Here is a 22,932-nt window from a genome sequence, read left to right on the forward strand (position 1 = left end):
TGGCAATGGTGACCCTATTGAATTTGCAAAACAAGGGAAAACACAAGGGATTTTATTAAACGTTCCTATGGGAACGTTCCCACTAGGATCCTGGTATTTCAGTACGCTCCTAAAGGTCTTTTTCAAGACTACCTGAAGTAGAGATACCACTGTAATATCCAGTTATCAGTTTGGTATGTCCCCTGAGGAAGGCAGTGCTGTGCCGAAACCAGGATCCCAGTTGGGCCTTCCCTTAGAAGCGTTCAATAAAATCCCTTGTGTTGTATAGTGACATCGGCTTTGCCTTTATTTTCTTTTGCTTCTCGCTGTGTGGGCAAAGGAAGACTCCTCTTTTTCTGTCGAGTTGCATGGTTTTTTTTGCTACTCTCTGGACTCTTGCTCACAACCACCGGCACTTAGTCACTCAGGATGGAGTGCATGGCGCAGTGGTTGGCGCGACAGCCTCCGCACCCTGGGGTTGTGGGTTCAAACCCCGCACTGCTCCTTGTAACCCTGGGCAAGCCATAAGTACTCCATCCCCAGATATGGTAGATAATAATAATTTTATTTCTTGTATACCACCCTGCCATTAGTTCTAGGCGGTTCACAACAGTAGATAAATACAATCGTATACACATTTCTATGGGCAGAATTATACATCATGGCTAAAATACAACTTAAAAAGGAGACTGCAAGGGGATATGATCGAGACTTTCAAAATACTGAAAGGAATCGACAAAATAGAGCAGGAAAAAAAATTATTTACAATGTTCAATGTGGCACAGACAAGAGGACATGGGCTGAAGCTAAGGGGGGACAAGGCCAGGACAAATATCAGGAAGTTCTGCTTCACGCAACGAGTGGTGGACACCTGGAATGCTCTCCCAGAGGAGGTTATTGCGGAATCCACCGTTCTAGGATTTAAAAGCAAACTAGATGCACATCTCCTTACGAGAGGCATAGAGGGATATGGGTGACTAAAATTACGCAAGGGGTACACCTGGCTGGGCCTCCGCGTGTGCGGATCGCTGGACTTGATGGACCGAAGGTCTGATCCGGAGATGGCGGTTCTTACATTCTTATGTTCGACTAAAATACAACCTAATTGTAAAGAAAAATTTACAAACACGGCATGATAAAATCATTAAAAAGCTTGAAGATCGACATTCTTGACGATCAAACAGATGTGTTTTTAAGAATTTCCTAAATATAGGCTAAGAATACGCCTGAGCAATCAGCGGGCTTATCCAGGAATCCGCTTTCCCCGCCGGATATTCTAAAAGTCCTATCAAAGAATGTTTTATGGCGACAACCCCTAGGGGTGGGGACAATAAACAAGCCCGAATTCCTGGTAGATTGTGAGCCCACCCGGCCAGATAGGGAAAACGCTTGAGTACCTGATTGTACAACCGCTTAGATAACCTTGGTAGGCAGTATATGAAACACTAAACTTAGGGCTCCTTTCGCAAAGGTGCGTTAGGGCCTTAACGCGTGGAATAGCGTACGCTAATATGCCTTGCGCGCTGGCCGCTACCACCTCCTTTTAAGCAGGCGGTAATTTTTCAGCTAGCGGGTGCTAATCTAGTGTGTGCGCTAAAAATGCTAGCGCACCTTGGTAATAGGAGCCCTTAATGAATTCTATAATTTAAGAACGCACAATGATTCTTTGATTGCTTCCATATAAATGATTTTATCCAGTACTTTACATTGGAAAGATAAGCATCTCATTCTTAGTACAAAGCTGAGCCCGCCAGTCATCTAGTACTAACATCATTTGCAACTTTCCATACATATCAAACTATATAATAATTACAATTAAAAATCAGATTCCAAGTTAAAATATACACTTCCCCCTCCCCAGTCGCGGTTTCCGCACTCGCGATTTCACATAATTGCGATTTTTGGGGGGAAGGGGGGAAAAAACCAAACCCATATTTTTGCCTTCCCCCCCGGCATCCCGGCCTTACCTGGTGGTCTAGCGGGCTTTCGGGGCAGGAGCGATCTTCCTACGCTCCTGCCCCGTGTAGATCGCCAATAGGAAATGGCTGTGGGAATTCCCGTCGTAGTCTCGCTCCTGCCCCAAAAGCTCGCTAGACCACCAGGTAAGGCCGGGATGCCGGGGGAAGGCAGGAGGGAGGCGAGGGTGAGTCATAGCTGGATATTCACGGTATTTCCTTATTCGCGGTCCGGCTCTGCCCCTATCCCCCGCGAATAACGAGGGAAATGTGTAGCTCAGTATTAAAATATTTCGTCAAAGGACACCAAAGTACAATCAAAATGACCAAAGACACGTAAAAAAAAAAGAAATCCCTACAGCGATCAGCCGTTAAAAAGCTGAATAATCAAAGAGGGCTCCGCAATGTCCCACATGGTGGGCCGACTGGATGGGCCATTTGGGTCTTCATCTGCCGTCATCTACTATGTTCCTTCTCTGTTTTCGTTTCTCTCACATGTTGCCTGTTTTATTTCCGGTTTGCCATCGCTTTCTTCCGTTTGACTTGCAAGATTTCCGATGCGTCGGGGTTCACCATTGGCTGTTGATGTGTACCCGCGTGGGCTCGCTCCTCAACTCCTTGCTGAAACACCAAAAAGGAGAAGAAAAACTTAAATCATTTATTTTATCTGATTTCATTTCATAGAATAACACTCTATTACCATAAATTCAAGACAAAACTATGGGCTCATTTCACCAAGGCGCACTAGCGTTTTTAGCACATGCTAAATGGAAAATACTAAGTTCAAGTTTAAGTGTGTTAATATTTGGTGAATCGCTAAATCGGTTTGCAAAGCCATGTACAAAATATAATAGAAAGTAAAATTATAAAGAGACAAGTCCAAAGACATAAATTATAAAAACAAGACAAACTAGAATTGGGGGGGAAGGAGGGGAAAAGTTACAACTCTTTTTTTTTTTTGTGGAAAAACAAAGATGGGAAAAAAAAAACATAGGGAAACGGGGTAGTTAAAAATTTAATCAAAAAAGCCAAAAACTAAAGGGTCAAGATATTAATTGACCAATATAGTTTAATCTACACGAAGGAAAATGATCTCAGATATGCCACTCCTGCAGATTATATTGTTATAGCCCACATATGTTGTGATAACAACTTGAAAGACAAACACTTAAACCCGTATATTGATCTAAACCCTGATGAAGCCGTATGCTACGGCGAAACGGGCTCCCGTTGGATACTAACTTTGGGAATTAAGCTCTCTATCTTGTAACACTACTACACAAGATAAGTGCCATTTGGCTATTTTTGATATATCTTTGCTTTAATTTGCGTGTTTGCACCATTTTGCTGCTATCTTCTGTGCTCTTTATACTTGCACTATCTTATTGTTGCTTATTTGCACAATAGATTTTTTGCTGGTTTACAGATTTCAAGTTATTGTAAATCAGCTGTTATTTAATTTTTTGCAAGTTTGCACAGTTATATAAATTGCCCATTTGCACAAACAGAATTTATGCTTGTTTGCACTTTCCTCAACATTTTTGCAAAATTTGCACAAAGAAAAAGAAATTTCATAAAAAATATAAAATACTATTTAAAATATAAAATTATTGTATAAGATAGATATTTATATAATAAGAGTAGTGGTTAGACATTTACAATTCTGACAAAATTAGTCATATGTCCATCATGAAGGTTTTATAGATCAATGAAAGACAACCACGCCACTATTCCATATGTGGGCTATAACAATATAATCCGCAGGAGTGGCATATCTGAGATCATTTTCCTTCGTGTAGATTAAACTATATTGGTCAATTAATATCTTGACCCTTTAGTTTTTGGCTTTTTTGATTAACCTTTTTTGTGGATCTATTTAGTTTTGGTTAATCTAGTTCTCTATCTTTTTACTTGTAGTTAAAAATTTGTAAATATGAAGCAAGTCTAGGATTAAGTGTTGAAAACATCTTTAAAAAGCTCCGTGGAGGCGTAAGCGTTTAGCGCACACGCTAAGTGCTCGCTACAGCCTCTGGCGCACCTCAGTAAAAGAAGCCCTATGTGTTCCGATATGGAAGTCGCTTCCATATAGGGAGCCAAGTTTGCTGAAACATTGTCCACACTCTGGGCTAGAATGAGCATATGGCTCCGGAAAAGAGAAGACGGATTGCAATATCTGTATTTTGCTTCCGTTGAAGGAGGACGGATAGAGACATCTGGGTTTTGCGACGCCTGCATTTATTGTAATCCGCCTTCGATAAAGGCGGACGAGAAATAATAAATTGAAAGTTGAAATGAAAGCGACGGAAGTAAAACCCGGGTGTCTCAATCCGTCCTCCTTTTTCTGGAACCGCACGGTATCCCTACACTAGGCGATCCTCTCTGGGCGTCTAAATGTTCCTTTTTCAGTAAGTAAAACACTACCTCCAGTCAAAAAGTATACACTGCCTGGCCAACAAAAAGGCAAAAGAAAACTATTTATTGAAGGCGGGGGAGGGGGGGTTGTTTAAACAGCTGAGGGAGATCTGTCTGAAAAGAAAAGCAGGGACTCAGGCCCAGATGCACTAAAGTCAGCAATCGTCTGACAATCGTTGCTAAACCGGTTCTGAACGGTTTAGTGACGATCAGATTTGCCGACCCGATGCACAAAACGAGTTTTCTGCACGATCGCTCATTCTCCGATCCGGCCATGCAAATAAGGTCATTAATTTACATGGCAAAACGACTGATGCTCTAACATCGCTTCATGATGCACACATACAAAAAAAAAGTGATTGCTTTTAGCGATCCGAAAAAAGCAACTGGGATTGGCCTCCTATTGGAGGGGCCATAGGTACCCAGGCCAATCGGAGTCTTAGGTCCCTACCCAGTGCATCCCAGGATGCACCGGGAAGGTGGCCTGATTAGCCCAGATACCTAAGGCCCCTCCCATAGAAGGGACATAAGGTATCCCATGCCATTCAGGGCCTTAGGCTCCTCCCCGTTGCATCCCAGCATGCAATAGGATGAAGAAGGTCCCCCATTTCGAAGAGGCGGGCCTGCTTGCAAGAGACAGTGGGCATCCCTCTTACCCAGTGGTCTCAAACACGCGGGCCGCATGCGGCCCCCCAGGGACTATTTTGCAGCCCGCAATCTGTCCTCGACTAAAGCAGGGGTCTCCAATCTACTTCCCTTCCAACTGCCCTCCCCCAAGCCACCGCAATCGGGGAACAGGCCAGCGCCCGAGGTCTTACTTCTCCCTGCCCTTCCCCAAGCCACTACCATCGGGGAACAGGCCTCCACCGCCGCAATCGGGGAACAGGCCGCGCCAAGGTCTTAACTCTCCCTGTTTATCTTCCCCAGCTCGGAGCCGACCAATTCTTGCCACTCGACGTCAATTCTAACGTCGGGGAGGAAGTTCTGGGCCAGCCAATCACTGCCTGGCTGGCCTGGAAGTCCCTCCCCGACGACCAGTGCTGGATGCAGTAGTCCAGGTGGGGGTGTACCATGGCCTGGTACAGTGGCATGATGACCTTCTCCGATCTGTTCATGATCCCGTTCTTAATCATTCCTAGCATTCTGTTCGCCCTTTTTGCCACCGCCACACATTGCGCGGACGGTTTCATCGACTTGTCTACAAGTACTCCCAAGTCTCTTTCCTGGGGGCTCTCTCCGGCTATAGCACCGGATATCCTTTATTCATGCATATGATTTTTGTTACCGACATGCATCACCTTGCACTTATCCACGTTGAATCTCATTTGCCATTTCGTGGCCCATTCCTCGAGCTTATTTATGTTTCTTTGTAGGTCTTCGCAATCCTTCTGTGTCCTCACTACTCTGAACAACTTTGTATCGTCCGCAAATTTAATCACCTCACTTGTCGTGCCAATTCCTAGGTCGTTTATAAATTGGTCACTTGTGCGCACCATAGGATATGCAGTCATAAGTTGCCAATTAAGTTAACAATATTTTCTACCCACTATTGATGATAATTAAGAATTTTAAGGGTTATTGGTCACCAAAATTCCAAGCAGGCTGCATTTCGGGCCTACAATCTACACCCAGTAATAAATGAAGTTCGAGAATATCACTTTTTTCATGAGAGGGTCTTGAAGAGGTATTTATTTGTTTTACTTACAGATGGATGTTCAGATGGACTATATGCCCTCTGGGGGCACATTTCTTGGACATATGCCAGCTCAGCTGCTCTTCGGGCCATCTCCACTTTATAGGAACCAGGAGGGGTCCAGCCAATACCTCTGATCCAGTTCAGATCAGATTTATATTTCACCTGGAAACAGTGATATAAAAATCAAGTAGAATTTGTTTTCAGCTCTAACAAAATCAAGCCACAAATCAGAAGGTGATTGATGTAAGATCTATTTAAAAAAAAAAAAAAAAAAAAGAGAGAGAGAGAGAAAGAACATTTGGCCTGGAGAATATTTTCATTGGCAAACCAAATCACTTTTTAGAGAGATTTTCCAATACTAAACTCAGCCCAGCAGCTAAGTTTTCCCTAGAACCAAAGTGCAGAGATCACAGACACTAGTTATATAAGAAAGGTTGCTTGAACAGATATCAGGCTACCAAGACCAATGTTAACTTATCCACTTTTTTAAACATTTGTCATTGGCTATTCAGAGCAACACATTTCCTGCAAAAAAATCAGTTCCTTCTATTTCCAGCTATTCCCGTCTGGCTTCAAGCAGGGACACAATTAAACCGATACACTTAGGGGTCTTTTTACTAAGGTACGCTGATGGATTTAACTTGCACTAATGAATCCTGGATTCTCTAAACTGCACCATTTTTTAAGGCACTGGTAGGGGCCCGAACTCACTTTAAAAACCCCGCCTTTGAGACAAAGTTTTTAACGGAGTTTCAAGGTGCCTACTGGCACCTAAAAAAAATCAGTGCTGGAATCACACCTCTGTTGGTGGCTTAGGCTGCCTAACACCACTTTGGGCGTGCCTAACGCCAGAGGAGGCGTTAGACAGCCTAAAGAGCCTACGGAGGTGCGATTCACATCATAGGTAGGCACTGGACATGTAGACCTGTGCCGGAGGTGCGATTCTGTATCCGGTGGGTGATGGATATGCGATCGGCAGCTGCTTTAAATGTGACCACCGACAATGGGTGCCGATTACAGAATCCGGGCCTTAGAGCCTTGCAGTCCATAGGTAAAGGAACCCTATAGAATTTCCTTCCTCTGATGGTCTCTCTTCCATGTCAGCAGGGGAAGAGGTTGGAAGGAGAGAGAGGCAACCACGGGAGGAGGGTTGGAAGGAACGAAAGAAAGACCCACAGGAGAGGGGGATTGGAAGGAGACAGAGAGAGGTACCTGTGGGAGAGGAGGGTTGGAAGAAGGGAGAGAGAGAGAAAAACACTAAAAGGGTACAGAGGATGGGAAAGGGGGCCAAGGAAATGGTGGAGTGTGGACAGGGTCACGGGTCCTCTTTTTTTTGTCTAGGGAGCACACTTACGTCACTCTGCAGTTTGTGGGCCTCCTTGGCATGCTTCAGGTTGAGTTGCTCAGGGTCACAAGTATAGTGATGCAGGTGCTGTCTGTAGTTGACGTCGCTGGCTTGCTCTTGGCTCTTTTTGGCCTGGAGAAATCCTGGCTGGTCCAGAGGAGTTTTGTACCGAAGCCTGGCCGCCACAGACTCTCTCTTGTACTCCTGCTCACTCTGCAGCTTGCTCATGTCCACAAAGTGTCTCATCTTGGGGTCGTCGTCAATGCTGCGGAATCCAATCGGATGACCTTTCTCCCGCAGGAATGCCTCTCTGTATCGGAACTGTGGGGAGAGGAATCCTTAGTTCCTTTCCCAGACACACTAATCATCCCTTCTAGAAGCCCATAAACGCTCAGTGATTCCTTTGGCAATTCATAACCCTATAGAGATCGCCAGCGGGATGTCCTGGCTCCTACCACTTTGGGTCAGGATTGATCAAAGGTAAGGCAGATAATTTGGAAAAGGAGTCGAATGGCACGGGTAAATCTGAATCCATTAATGGCATTTCTGTAACCTGGTGCTTAATGGTAGGTGCCAACAGTGTGCCCAGTTTATAGAAAAGTAGCATTTACACACATGATTGGCATACATGTGGGTGAAGCATAGGGGTACAGAGCAAACAGAAAGGGCAGGGTCGGAGGCAGAACCGGGCGGGGGGAGGGGTGTGGACTAAAATATGGTAACCCTACGTTTGCTTAGCTTATTATTATAATTAAAAAATAGTGCAAGGTTGCAAAGTTTAATAACCAAAATAAAACTACCCAGGACCAGTTAAATAATGCACTGTGGCTATTCCAACAGTTATTGCAGGGTTATAAATGCTGCAGCCCAATTAAACCATAAAAGCATCAATGCAACCTGTACAGCACGATGGGCGCAACCCTAAGAGTACTACAACAGCTGTAGGTTCCGAGAAGGCCGGAGGGACCCCGGTTAAATCCAAAACGTCAGTGGAGAAGGAGTAGACGGGATACTTCACAGGCCGCTAATTTTAGTGGCCCCCCATCTGTGTGATGGGGGCCTGATGTTGGCTCAAGTCTTGGTTTCTTAAGAAGCTCAAGAGGCCTGAAATGGCCTAAATGGTAGTGGAGGTGGCAGCTCTCCATCGCTGTGACATATTTTGGGTAAACTGGTGTCAGATATGGAGGGCAGAGGTACGCAAGAGTTTGAGAAGACAGGCAAGAAGCATGGAAGGGAGGTTGTTGGCGAAAATATGAATTTATATGCACAATTACCCAGTAGACGACTCTCATTAGGGCCATTTTGGTCTTATATTTGTTGTTGGACTATAATATAGAACAATCCATAAAAATATTGGGTGTGACTCTGGATAAGCATCTCAATTTGGAACAACATACGGATTTATTGTTTAAGAAATGTGTCTCTGTGCTTTGGAAGCTTCGTACCATTAAGTATTTCGACAAAGCTTCCTTTCGTTTACTGGTATAGTCTTCTATCTTAAGTATTCTCAATTACTGTAACATTATATACCTAGGTGCTTACAAGAAAATTTTCAAAAAATTGAGAGTGATTCAGAATACTGCAATTCACCTCATTTTTGGTTTAAAAAATTGGGAGCATTTCACTCCTTTTTATTTGAAACTCCATTGGTTGCCGATAGAGTCGAGAATTCTGTTCAAATTATCCTGTATTTGTTATAAATTAGTTTTGGGCTCGTTACTAGGTTATCTTGTGTCTCATTTTTCTTTGAGTCACGCCAAAAAGACCGCACGTAGAGTGCACTTGTTTTCATATCCCTCCATAAAATCCTGTCGTTATAAGAAGTTCCTTGAGAGAACCCTCTCATTTCAAGCCGCTAAATTGAATGTATGGCTTGGAAAAATGATGTTCGAGGTCTCTTCCTATCTTGATTTTAGAAAATTGTTAAAGACTCAACTCTTTGATAGGCTGGTATTTGAATGCATTCTGCTTCATTTTTTCAATCAAGTTCCTTATATTCAACTTGATGTATTTGACCTGTTCTATGTATTACTTCTTTCCCTGCCATGTCGGTATTTTCAGCATTATATTGTAAATGCTTTCTGTCTTTATCTGTTTTTAAGTCCATTCTTCTAATTTGTATTTTATCTGTATCCCATGTATTAGCTCACCTTGTTGTGAACCGCCTAGAACTTTTTGGGTATGGCGGTATATAAGAATAAAATTATTATTATTCTTTGAGATTCTGTATGGAATGTTGCTACTCTTTGGGATTCTAGAATCTTGTTACTCTCCAGGATTCCGGAATCTTGCTATTCTTTGAGATTCTGAATGGAATGCTGCTACTCTTTGGGATTCTAGAATCTTGTTACTCTCTGGGATTCTGGAATCTTGATAGGCTGCTATTTTAATGCATTCTGCTTCATTTTTTCAATCAAGTTCCTTATATTCAACTTGAGGTATTTGATCTGTTCTATGTATTACTTCTTTCCCTGCCATGTCGGTATTTTCAGCATTATATTGTAAATGCTTTCTGTCTTTATCTGTTTCTAAGTCCATTATTCTAATTTGTATTTTATCTGTATCTCTTGTATTAGCTCACCTTGTTGTGAACCGCCTAGAACTTTTTTCGGGATGGCGGTAAAGAAGAATAAAATTATTATTATTATTACTGAAACAAAAAGTGTCCAATTTTACGTAAGCAGTCAATTTCCTTTCTAATGCTTGATGCCAGTGCAGGGTGTCGGCATTGCACCTCGTCTGGAAAGCAATGATTTTTGCAGTACAGTGAACAAGGTTTATGAACTGATCCTTACATCGCTTGCAATATCTCTGGAAGCTTTGGCCGTCCGGAAGGGGATGGCGTCCAGCCGTAGATCGTAGCCAAGAGCTCTGGTCTGCTCCCAAGAGGTTCTATAAACTTTCTGTTGAAAATAATAAGGTTACAAATAATTATAAGTTATTTATTTATGGCAAAATCTGTCATCTGACCTGCAACCCGCCTGAATTGCTAAAAACGAATCGAGGTTTTTTCCTCACCCACCCAAATTCTTGTTTTTGGTAGGCAACACTTGTCTAAGGGGTAGAGTTACCAGATTTTATGTATGTAAAATCCAGACCCCCTAACCCCACCATGTTATGCCCATACCATGCCCCATTCATGCCCTAGTCCCAGCACTTACCCCGACCCCTTAGCCTGATTGTCTTGGTCAGGAGGGGCATCCACGCATCCCCTGCTGACGTGATTTGCTTTTCAAAATCCGGACAAAGAGCCAGGTCTTGAAAAGCTGTCCAGACACCCCTTTTAAAAAGAGGACATATCCGAGTAAATCTGGACATCTAGTGACCCTACTAAGGGGGGGAGGGGGAAGTTATCAGTGTGGGCTACCCTTAAGATACATTATTTCATTATTAACCACAGTTTAGGGTTACCAGAAGTCCAGGAAAACCTGGACATGTCCTCTTCTTAGAGGATTGTCCGGGTGCCCGGGGGGATTTCCAAATCCCAGCCGTTTGTCTGGGTTTTGGAAGGCCCCCAAGAAGAGAATGACACGGTGACAAAATTCATCACCATTCCCGTCCCCGTGGATAACCGCAGGAAATAATCCCTTGTCATTTTCTAGTGTCTATTTCAACCTCAGTCCTTCTACACCAGCATTCTTCAAAGCAAAGCTTGTGGGTCAGTGGTTGAGGCCATTCATACTCTGATTCTTATGTGAGCCAAGGATAATGAAGCCATTGTGACATCACTGATGTGATTGGCTCTTAGGCACTAGTGGAATGAGGCATTATGACATCACAATCTCAGCTCTGGAATGTTGCTACTCAACCTCGGTCCTTCTACACCAGCATTCTTCAAAGCAAAGCTTGCGGGTCAGTGGTTGTGGCCATTCATACTCTGATTCTTCCCTCTGTCCTTAAAGAATGACATGAAGATGGTTTCCCGCGGTTATCCACGGGGACGGGAACAGTGATGAATTTTGTCACTGTGTCATTCTCTAGCCCCAAGCTCAGGACCACATCTGGAGGGCCTCTGCACATGGGCGGACGTTGACATGATAATGTCACACGCATGCACATTGATGCCACGGCTTTGACATCTATGCGTGAGCAGAGGCCCTCCAAGCGTGGCCTCGAGCTCGGGGAAGAGGGCACGAGGTTCATATAGGGGCAGCACTAGGGTGGAACAGAGCAGGGCCAGGTGCCCTTCATTTAACCAACTATAATTTGGTAAGTTAGGATTGCTTTCTCTCTCTTTTAGAAGGTCTTATGCACTGCTGGGAAGCTAGTTTCTAATACGATGATAGGTACAGTCCAAATCCACATCTTAAAATGAATCATTTGCCTGTATTTTTCTATTATAACACCTTTACTGAAGCTCAGGCAAACCGCTCTGAATTGACTCCCCAGTCATTAGAAGCGGTGCAAAAGCTCCCAATAAAGTTTCTTCATATTGAATCAAGTCTGAAGGCAATCGATGGGAGGAAATCTTTTGAAAATGGACCCGTTAATGCCTCTAAATATGTGGATGCCTCTCGTTTTTATCCTACGATCACAGCAAGAGAAAGACAGACGTGATTTTAAAAAGGTGGCGTTTCCGATCACTTACGTCACTGATCTGGGAAGCGTTCACCCGAGCCCTGATGAAATCGGGGTGGTCAGGAGGCAGGGTGTATCTGTGCATCGAGTCCAAATCTCCAGCCCTGTACAGTCTCTGTCAAATCCAAACACAGTCGGTATAAACATCGTACCCTCGTGCAGGACGCGCCCCCCCCCCCCCCCCCTTACAGTGAAATGAATCATGGAAAATTATGTAGCATTATCATACGACACAATTTTATTTGGCACGCTGATGAGAGCTAAGCCTCAAATATCTGCTAATAATAATAAGCTTTTGATGATACTGACAGGGGTTGCCATTCAACAAATAACGTATAACTGGAAAGATTGTACAAGGTTGAATTATTGTTTCTGGTGGAATTCAATATGTCATGTGTTTAAAATGGAAAGAGCGTTGGCAGTTCAAAAAGGTTACTATAATAAATTTAAGGATGTGTGGGGGCCATTTTTAAATTATTATAATGAGTAATTTACACTTTTCCCAATTTTAATTTTTGCATGTGGATCGGGGGGGTGTTGGATTTCTATTAATAATATATATGAATGATAAGATATTATATTCATGTGGTATATTTTTTGTTGTATATGGAAGTGGGAGGGGGTGGGGGTTATATCTTTTTGTTGTATGATATGGTAGATTTTCAAGTGATATTGTATTCTAATTGTTTGATATTTACTGTACACTTGTTGTGAATTATAAAATGAATAAAGAATTTAAAAAAAAATAAAAGAAACATACATCACTGCACTGGAGATAGCTTGTCTTAGCGTGGAGCAGGCCCGGGGAGTCGACCACCGCTGTAAACTTCATCGCGCCTGGATTCTGACGATATTTCGTCTAGGGAGAGAGAGGAGAGACCTCAGGAAAAAGGAGTTAAAAGATATCACAAGGAACTTGATCAGAAATCAACGCCAAGAAAACTAGAGACTGTTTCCACTGTGCTTTTCTCAAGTCTACCTCCGTGCAAACTCCTTCAAGCATAGACTGTGCGAAACAATTCGAGGTCTTTTTCAGTTGAAACTACCACTACTCTTTATCGTTTCTATAGCGCTGAAAAGCGTACACAGCACTGTACATTTTGACATTTAATAGGCCCACTCCTACTATTGGAAGCTAAGCAGGGTCAGGCCAGGCTAGTACCTGGATGGGGGGGGGACCACTGGGGAATACCAGGTACCCTAGGTAGGGTTACTAGGTACCCAGTTTTCCCCAGCCATGTCCTCCTTTTCGAGGACAAGTCCGGGGGTCCGGAAGGCTTTTCAAAACCTGGCGCTTTGTTCGGGTTTTGAAAAGCCTCTTCTAAATCGCGTCGGGCAGGAGGAAACCTGCGCTTGTGTGCATTTCCTCCGGCCTGACGAGAGCAGGCAGCGGGGGCGGGGCAGGGGCATAACGGGGCGAGGATGGGTGGATCTGGGCGGGTCGAGGGAATCCGGATTTTACTATAGTAAAAACGTGGCAACCCCTAGTTGTAGGCTTTTGGGCTGCAGCGACCTAGTGGAGCCCCCCCCCCCCCACACACTGCACGGGAGAAGGCAAAGGGAAACCACTCCTGTACTCTGCATCACAGGTTGGATTCCTCACTGTGCGTGTTGCCATGAGTCAGTGGGGGGGGGGATTAAGTGACTTTCCCCAGGGTCAGAAGGAGCAGCATGGGGTTTGAACCCCCCCCACATCCAAGTTTCCAAGTTTATTATAAAATTTGATTAATCGCCTATTCCAGATTCTAAGCGATGTACAGCTAAAAATTACAACATTAGGGGAAACATACATGACTAATAAAATTAATATTAAACATTTTAAAATATCATAAAAATACATAACATAAAATAACTTGACTAAACATAACTAACAAGACTGTTTAACATACATGATCAAATAAAGGGAAAGTTGCAGGAAGAAATACAATTCAATATAAAAGAAACAATTAAGGTAAAATAACATTGGGAAAAGGGGAAGAAATTTAATATAGAATATTAAAAATGAAAAGAATTCAGTTAATCACTAAAAGCGTCTTTAAAAAGGAAGCCCTTAAGCTTGCTCTTAAATTTGTCTAGAACTCTTTCCTCTCTTGGGCATTCCAAGCTAGGGGAGCCGTAACTGAGAAAATAGAATGACGTCGTGTACTAATAACTTTTAAAGAAGGAACAACCAACAGATGTTGTTCTGTTGACCATAATACTCTCGAAGTATTATAAGGAATTAAAACTTTATAAATAAATGCTGGGGTTTTGAATATTATGGTGCTGAGGCTGTAGCTCTAAACATTGCACACACACCCCCCCCTCTCCTCCAATACAGTACCAGAAGAGAGCTGCCAGCGCCCCAATCAATACCGTGCCTAGGGCGGAGCACCCCTTCCCCCCTTTACTCCACCACTGGCTCAGGTATGATCATGAAGCAGGTGAGGCAAGAGGGATAATCCAAACTGTATCTAAAGTGTGCTTCAAGCGTCTTGGCAAGGAAAAGCAATTGGTGAGCTGTGATGAAACTAATTCCCCACCTCACTGATGAGTTCTCCAGCCTTCTTTACGCTTTCTATCTGCGGCGATCCCAGCGTCATCCAAGCAACTCCCCTCATGAAGTTCAGGTCAGATTTATAACGGGACTTTGAAAGGCAAAACACGTTTTGATCAGTCATAGAGTTAAATCCAAAACGATTGAGGTCAGCAAAACATCCCTTCTGGGCATTAATAGTTCAGTGTCCATGCACATCAAATCCTATTCTTACTGTACAAGGAATTAAATAATAATATGTAAAAAAAAAACCAAAAAAGCAGGATTAACATAGCGCAAAGAGCAAGGTAGCTTGTCTCGAGGGTGTCATGAAGGAAGTTCTTCTTCACCCAGAGAGTGGTAGAAATCTGGAACGCTCTTGCAGAGGCTGTTATGGGGAAAACACCCTTCAGGGACTGAAGACAAGGTTGGATAAGTTCCTACTGGACCAGAACATACGCAGGTAAGGCTAGACTCAAATAGGGCAATGGTCTTTGACCTAAGGGCCGCTGTGTCTGGGCACGATGGACCACTGGTCTGACCCAGCAGCGGCAGTTCTTATGTTCATCCAGAGAGTGGTAGAAGCCTGGAACGCTCTTCTAGAGGCTGTTATAGGGGAAAACACCCTTCAGGGATTCAAGAAAAGGTTGGATAAGTTCCTGATGGACCAGAACATACGCAGGTAAGGCTAGACTCAAATAGGGCACTGGTCTTTGACCTAAGGGCCGCCGTGTCTGGGCACGATGGACCACTGGTCTGACCCAGCAGCGGCAGTTCTTATGTTCATCCAGAGAGTGGTAGAAGCCTGGAACGCTCTTCTAGAGGCTGTTATAGGGGAAAACACCCTTCAGGGATTCAAGAAAAGGTTGGATAAGTTCCTGATGGACCAGAACATACGCAGGTAAGGCTAGACTCAAATAGGGCACTGGTCTTTGACCTAAGGGCCGCCGTGTCTGGGCACGATGGACCACTGGTCTGACCCAGCAGCGGCAGTTCTTATGTTCATCCAGAGAGTGGTAGAAGCCTGGAACGCTCTTCTAGAGGCTGTTATAGGGGAAAACACCCTTCAGGGATTCAAGAAAAGGTTGGATAAGTTCATGATGGACCAGAACATACGCAGGTAAGGCTAGACTCAAATAGGGCACTGGTCTTTAACCTAAGGGCCGCCACATGAGCGGACTGCTGGACACGATGGACCACTGGTCTGACCCAGCAGCGGCAGTCCTTATGTTCTTAGTCTTTGAGAGTATCCCATAACTTTCATCAAGAATAAATAAGATATTAATTTTCTTTGGCATAACCTACCAAATGTATCTCGGTTACTGTTGTAAACTGTTCATATATTAGTAGCTTATATTTCATAGTTGCGGTTCTACCGAGTTCCAGAGCCAGACAAATGGCTCAGTAGCTGGGGTTATTTAGCCCACCCTGAGGCTTATTCTCTGATGCAACAACAGAAAAAGCCCAGCTAGGTGGGGGGGGGGGGGGGGAGAGGAGGCAGATGGCTATATCCCAAAGATTTTCTCACAAGGCTTTTATATTCCTGGTTATAAATACTCATTTATTCAACATTCAATTATTCAGTTGAACGACCAATAAATAAACATCCCAAGAAGAAACTGTGTGAAATTCATTATTTGGTTTTAGAACCTCCTGGTCCACTCTAGATTTGGAGTTTAGGAATACAGAAGGCCAAGGAGGCCGGAATAAGAGGTCAAAAAGAAAGGTGCCTTAACCGAGGTCACCTGAATGCATAAGAATAGCTTTACCGGGACAGTCCAATGGTCCATCAAGCCCAGTAGCCCGTTCTCACAGTGGCCAATCCAGGTCCCTAGTACCTGATCAAAACCCAGAGTAGCAACATTCCATGCTACCGATCCAGAGCAAGCAGTGGCTTCCCCAATGTCTGTCTCAATAACAGACTATGGACTTTTCCTCCAGGAACTTGTCCAAACCTTTCTTAAAACCAGCCACGTTATCCACTCTTACCACATCCTCTGGCAACGCGTTCCAAAGCTTAACTATTCTCTGAGTTAAAATATATTTCCTCCTATTGGTTTTAAAAGTATTTCCCTGTGACTTCATCGAGTGTCCCCCTAGTCTGTCATTTTTGACGGAGTGAAAAATCGATCCACTTGTACCCAGTGACAGTGTTAGTCCAGAAGATAAAAAAAACAAAGCGGTCTATAGCTTTCAATTTAGGGTTACCAGATGTCTGGTTTTCTCTAGAAACGTTCTCCTTTTGTCCGGGTTTTGGAAAAGCTTCGACGTCTGGATGGCATCCGTGGATGCAACGTGGTGACATCACGTGCACATGCACAATGTCATTACGTTACATGTGTGGATGCCATCCCAACGCACAAACAGGTTAAGGGAGGTGGAGATGGGGTGGGGCTAGAGGTGGGATGGGGCGTGACACAGGTAGAACTGGGCGGGCCTGGGGGCGTGGTCATGGGGGTCTGGATTTTCCTTCGAGAAAAATCTGGTAACCCTAGATCAATTAGATGACTTTATTGAATGAAAGGTGACTCGCGTGATTTGTGTTTCTGCCGCTAGGCCTGCATCAGGAGTCTGATGTGTTAAGTCATATAAATCATGACACAAGTAGCAACTCTGATTGCTTAAACTTTTGTGCTGTTAAACACCAAAAGCTTGTAAAACTAATATATTTGAAGCAGCCAATCAGCTAGCGGCTCTGCACAGGCAGGAGCGAAGGAAGGACCACCAACTTCAACTAGAGGTATGGGGGAAGGGAAGGGAAGGGGGGGTGAAAACGTGGAGGAGAGGAATAGGAATAGGTGGGGGGAGAGGAGCAGGGTTGCTGGCGCCCGGGGCGGACCGCCCCCTCGCCCCCCTCCCCTTATTATGCCACTACAGTAAACCCCCACGAATTTGCGGTTCGCGAATCGCAGGCTCAGTCATTTGCGGTATTTTCTCACCGCCACTTGTACTAAAGTCATGGTTACACCAATCAGGAATTGCTTTGATACGCTATCTGGCATGTCAAAGCAGCTCCCGATTGGTGCAGCCTGACTTTAGTAACAGGACGAGGCGGTCAGAGCATACCGCAAGTGATTTTCGGCATCCGCCGGTGCCCCAACTGCCCTCTCCTGCCTCTTGACAGGCAAAAAAAAACGTATTCGCGGTTATTTGAAATTTGCGGGGGTTCCTGGAACGGAACCCCCGCGAATTTCGGGGGAGTCCTGTAGGTGCATCACTGTGACCCAAAGAGCAAAAGACAAAGCATGATGAAGTAAATGAAGCTGTGCTCATATATGAGGGTAAACTTACCCAAATCCAAAAGCCACGGAAATATTATATATACGTATTTCCTGATGTTGCTTTACGGCCTCCAGATCATAACTTCCCCGTCTTTGAAAAGCTTTGTTTGCTCATTAATACCTTTCAAGTATTGCGAAGGCTCCACCGTAATTTCTCAGTCTGAGATTCCTACCTCGCTTTGGAGCTTATGGACCTTCTTCGCCCACTCGATTTTGATGTCATCGGGTAGGGCGGTGTACTCGTGGAACCGCTGCTTGTAGTCCTGCGCGCTAGCCAAAGCCTGGGCCTTCCTCGCGTGGACGAAGTTCACCATGTCCATGGGCAGGTGGAAGTGGGACATAGTCTGCTGGGAATCTTTCCTGTACTGTTGCTGGCTTTGCAGCCGAGCCATCTGGAGGCAGTGCAACATCTTTGGGTCATCCAGAATGCTCCTGAAACCGATCTGCTTCCCCTTGTCTTGAACATAAGTGTGCTTATACTTGTACTGGAAAAGAAAAGCACAAAAACACTACATTTTAGGCACAACGGGGCCGATATTCAGACCGCAGGAAGAAGCCCAGCTAAGTTCCACTATTAACTTAACCGGCAGTCAAAGATAGGCAAGCTATTTATGCGGCCTAATTTGGCTGCTAGATTTAACTGGCTAGAGCAGGGGTGTCAAAGTCCCTTCTCGAGGGCCGCAATCCAGTCGGGTTTTCAGGATTTCCCCCCTGTGAATATGCACGAGATCCGTTTGCATGCACCGCTTTCATTGTATGCTAATAGATCTCGTGCATTTTCATTGGGGAAATCCTGAAAACCCGACTGGATTGCGGCCCTCGAGGAGGCACTTTGACACCCCTGGGCTAGAGGCTCGCCTAGGGTTATGTTTATTAAAATATATAGAACCAGATTATCACAGACAGGATAAAAATTTGAATCAAGCAACCTAAGGAAAATCAAGACAGCATCGCAAAAGAATTAAACAATATTGAAACTAATAGGAAAAGGAAGTGCAATTTAACAAATGAGGACGAGATAATAATGAGATCGGCCATCTTCACAGCAAGTTATTATAACAGTTATTCTTATCTAAATAGTTCTGAAACAGCCAAGCCCTCAAAGGAGGCTCAAACTTTAGGTAGTTCCTGAGGAATGAAACGTCTTGAGATAAGGCTTTCCATAACATTGGACCCTTCCCAAGGATAATCTAGTTCCCTGTAACGGCCAGTCAGCACTGTTTAATGAAAGGAATAGTTCATCTCAGCTCGTGAGTCTATCTTAACGGTGTCTGTGACGGATTAGGCAATATAGTAGAAAGTCTATAACAGTTTCGGAACGCTTCTAATCCACTTTGGTGCGCCTCATGGCCTGGGCATTCACGTAGCCATATCAATGGCAGGCACAAGGGGGCCAAAAAACGAAACCTAAAATTGCCAAAACCAATTCGACAGAATTCCCCCAAAATTCGGCCATAAATATAGAGAGGACCGTAGGCCTTTGCTATATGAGCCAAAGTGGGGAGAGTACTGGAAAGTTTAATAACTACAATAAGATACCACAAAAGGCAATAAACACAGAGAGAGACCTCAGTACTGGGGAACTGGAGTAGCTCAAACCCCTAGAAGTATATTCCCCCCCCCAGGCAGACAACTCATATTTAACTTGAAGGCTTCGACCTAAATGAGTTCGCCCTGTACGTCATCATATCTCCTCTATAGTGGAAAAATGGTGCTAAGTATTACGCGAAAAGAATCGTGTGAAAAACTCTGCAATGGACTCTCCTCATTTGGCAAATGCTATCTTCAATTTTCATTCGCTGCTCAAATCAATATCGAAAAAACAATATAAATGAAAATCCAACTTATCTGAATCCAAAGGAAATTAGTCTCTGTGTCATTAGGCACAAGGGGGCGCACCTGAGTCCACCTTGCAATGCGTGCAATCGATCGCCTAAGAATGGTGCACATCGCCATGACATGCCCGCGTTCCTCCCATATTTACGCTCCCCCGTGCAGTTGTGCGCCATCCACTGGATTCTACGGTGCAGTGGCGCAACAGGCTAGGAGGCACCCAGGGCGGTGGAGCCCCTGCCCTCTTCTCCGCCACCCCCTTCTCTGATCCCCCCCCCCCGACGCGTGCACAACTTCCCTTCCCCGCACCTCTAACTCTTTGCCGTTGCGAGCGGTACCTTTAACCTGCTGCTTGCACTGGCCTTAGCTTTCCCTCTGATGTCATTTCCTGGTTCTGCGACTTCAGAAAATGACTTCAGAAAGAGCGAGAGAGCCGAGAACGGTGCGAGCAGCTAGCTGGAGATGCTGATCGCGCCAGTGAAGAGCTACAGAGGTACAAGGTAGAGAGGTGCTGGCGCCTCCCACCAAGATGGTGCTTGGGGGGGGGGGGTCTGCCCCCCACCCCCTTACTGTGCCACTGATACGATGACCAGACTTGACTGTATGGCCAAACTAATTGAGTAACAAGTCCTCAAGTACCAACAACCAATTATTGAAGCTAATTGGCACCAATTAGGATTTGCTTCCACATCTGGCTCTGCACTAGTTTATAAGGCAAGGTGCGTAATTCTGCCAGTGTGCAAACTAAAGGAAGAGTAGCGTACCTCTGGCCCTTCATGGTTGGCCCTGGGAATCAGCGCTATGCATGATTCCGTACAGAGCAAGCGCCTTTCACAGGCTTGTGCTCACTGCCGATCTTTCCTGCCACCCATTTTTGAATGCACTTTCTAGAACCCAGCCCCTACGTGACTTAAATGCACCGATTTTTTTGAGCGGCGTGCCGCAAACCTTTTGGAAGCTGTGGCACACTTCAACGCGGGGCTGCGGCTGGAGGGCATCCGGAAGTGCGTGGACATCGACACGATGATGTCGCGCGCATGTGGAACGTCATCACGTCGGCATCCGTGTAGGCCCTCCAGCCGCGGCCCAGAGCCTCCTATTATCACCGGTGGGGGAGGGGGGGGGCCGGGGGTGATGGAGATGAGGAGGTGCGAAGAGGATGAGGCACTCTCGCTGCGAGAGGCACGTCCCGTAAGCAGTCAGCTAGCACTGGTCGGCTACTCACATCACTGGCAATCTCTCTGGAAGCTTTAGCAGTCTGGAACGGAATAGCCTCCATGGTCAGCTGGTAGCCCAAACCTCTCAGGTTATGCCAGGATTCTCTGTATTTTGCCTACAATGACACAAGCAAATTAAGATATTTGTTTCCCCCCTTTTACTTCATAAAGTAAAAATGGGCTAAACACACACACATTTTCAGAGAAGCAGCTAGAAAAGATTTATTATGCAACCTAAAAAAAAATTCCCTTGCGCATGCCCGCAAGCTTAGGGTCACCAGATTTTCCATCTAGAAATCTGTACCCCTAGACCCGCCCCCCCCCAGTCCTACCCATCCCCACCCCATCACACCCCGGGTCCGCCCCATCACGAGGACATCAGGAGGTCATGTTCGGAAATCCGGACATCTGGCATCAGTAGGGTGCCTATCGGAATCTAAGTTTAGACGCCGGTTAGAGAATTTCTCTCAAACAGCATTAAGTTTTACCCACGCTTGGTAGTGATTCATCTATGTCGTGAGGTGTCAGTGACACACACAAGAATTTGTGACGTTCTACACCAGAATTAAATGAAGGGGTGTGTTATAACAACAGGAGTGTCCAAAACCACGCAAAATGGAGCCAGAAGGGAAAAATTTATACAGCGCTTTATTGAAAATTGTAACAGAAATACACACTGGAACCTTGACCCTACGCGGGCCGTGTTTCGGCAAAGATTGCCTTCCTCAGGGGTCCTGTGTCCGTGTCAAAGCGGCGGTAGGTTCCGTGAGGAATTTGAGGTATAATCCGAATGCAACCCTGAGGAAGGCAATCTTTGCCGAAACGCAGCCCGTGTAGGGTCAAGTGTGCATTTCTGTTACAATTTTCAATAAAGCGCTGTATAAATTTTTACCTCCCAGCTCTAAGTTCTGGCTCCATTTTGGTGTGGTCATGGACACTCCTGTTGTGTTGCTGAACCCTGGTCCTTTGCCTCTGACTTTGGGCTCGCTGCCGTTGGTGTGTGCCCTCTCAGCGGTACTTGCGGATGGTGTTATAACAACAGACAGACAGATGCCAGCTGTGCACAGAATTTCCAGTGAAAAGGAAGAAAAAGCACCTCGGCTTTTTCTTTTTTTATATCATACTAGCTGATGGCCCGGCGTTGCACGGGTATTTAATTATAGCAATAACACTGTAAATGGATTCAAATAAAGATACTTTATAGTGGTGAATGAAAATATTTTTTTACTTTATAAAAAGTACAATGTTCAAATTATAATGTGAAATATTTGACAAAATGAATACAATACAACTAACACAAAACTTGATTATAAACAACATTTTTAGTTTCACCTCCAGGAGCAAGAACATGTACATTATTGGGTGAACCCACCCTTCCCACGTGTGCAGGTGGGCCGCGAGACCCCCAGAACATATCACCCCAGGTAGTGAGGGATCTGCATACCAAGTTTCGTCCAAATCGGTCAAGGCGTTTTTGAATTACTGTGAGAATGGCAGCTTTTTACATTTTTTCCATTGACATGAATGGGTGAAATCTGATGTTCTGTTTGTAGCTCCGCCCACGTGTGCAGTTGGGCCGCGAGACCCCCAGAACATATCTCCCCAGGTAGTGAGGGATCTGCATACCAAGTTTCGTTCAAATCGGTCAAGCCGTTTTTGCGTGATCGCGGCACATACATACATACATCCGATTTTATATATATAGATTTATTAAGGAGTCCACATATAACATGTTACTTGGGCGGTTTGCCTACAGCTTTCTCTTTCGATGAAAAAAGTGGTAACTTAAATGAAATTGTGGAGGGGAATAGGAGAGTAAAGGGAGTGTTTGGAGGGAAAACTGGGTGGGGGTGGGGGGAGACGGTCATTTGCGCAGATATGTCCCTGGGCTCAGTCGCTGATCAGTCACCTTTAAACCCATTTGTAATCTTTAAGATCAGGAAAATCGTCAGTACTCACATCGCTGAGGTTAGCAGCATTGATTCTCGCCCGCGTGAACTCAGGCAAGCCGAGGGTTAATGTGTAGTGATGCCGGCTGTCTTCCCCTGCTGCTTTGTATAGGCGCTGGAGGTGCAGAGGAGAAAACGGTTTGTGATACATCGAAACAAATACATACTCTAT

The 22,932-nt window shown here is 44.8% G+C and overlaps 1 protein-coding gene across 3 annotated transcripts in view; it reads right to left on the reverse strand.

The window, feature by feature from the left end:
• Positions 1-1,998: 1,998 nt before the first annotated feature.
• Positions 1,999-22,932, reverse strand: part of NRAP (nebulin related anchoring protein) — a 139,344-nt gene continuing 118,410 nt past the window's right edge. For all 3 annotated transcript variants that reach the window (XM_033943727.1, XM_033943728.1, XM_033943726.1), the window contains 10 exons: positions 22,771-22,875; positions 20,820-20,927; positions 17,935-18,246; positions 14,488-14,592; positions 12,726-12,824; positions 11,976-12,080; positions 10,183-10,290; positions 7,397-7,708; positions 6,052-6,204; positions 1,999-2,555 (listed from right to left, as the gene is read on the reverse strand). In XM_033943727.1, the coding sequence (XP_033799618.1) occupies positions 2,442-2,555; positions 6,052-6,204; positions 7,397-7,708; positions 10,183-10,290; positions 11,976-12,080; positions 12,726-12,824; positions 14,488-14,592; positions 17,935-18,246; positions 20,820-20,927; positions 22,771-22,875 (1,521 nt within the window). In that variant the 3' untranslated portion in view covers positions 1,999-2,441. The remainder of the gene's footprint in view (positions 2,556-6,051; positions 6,205-7,396; positions 7,709-10,182; positions 10,291-11,975; positions 12,081-12,725; positions 12,825-14,487; positions 14,593-17,934; positions 18,247-20,819; positions 20,928-22,770; positions 22,876-22,932) is intronic.

The sequence above is a fragment of the Geotrypetes seraphini genome, chromosome 4 (assembly GCF_902459505.1).
Source record: "Geotrypetes seraphini chromosome 4, aGeoSer1.1, whole genome shotgun sequence".
Classification (NCBI taxonomy): Eukaryota; Metazoa; Chordata; class Amphibia; order Gymnophiona; family Dermophiidae; genus Geotrypetes; species Geotrypetes seraphini.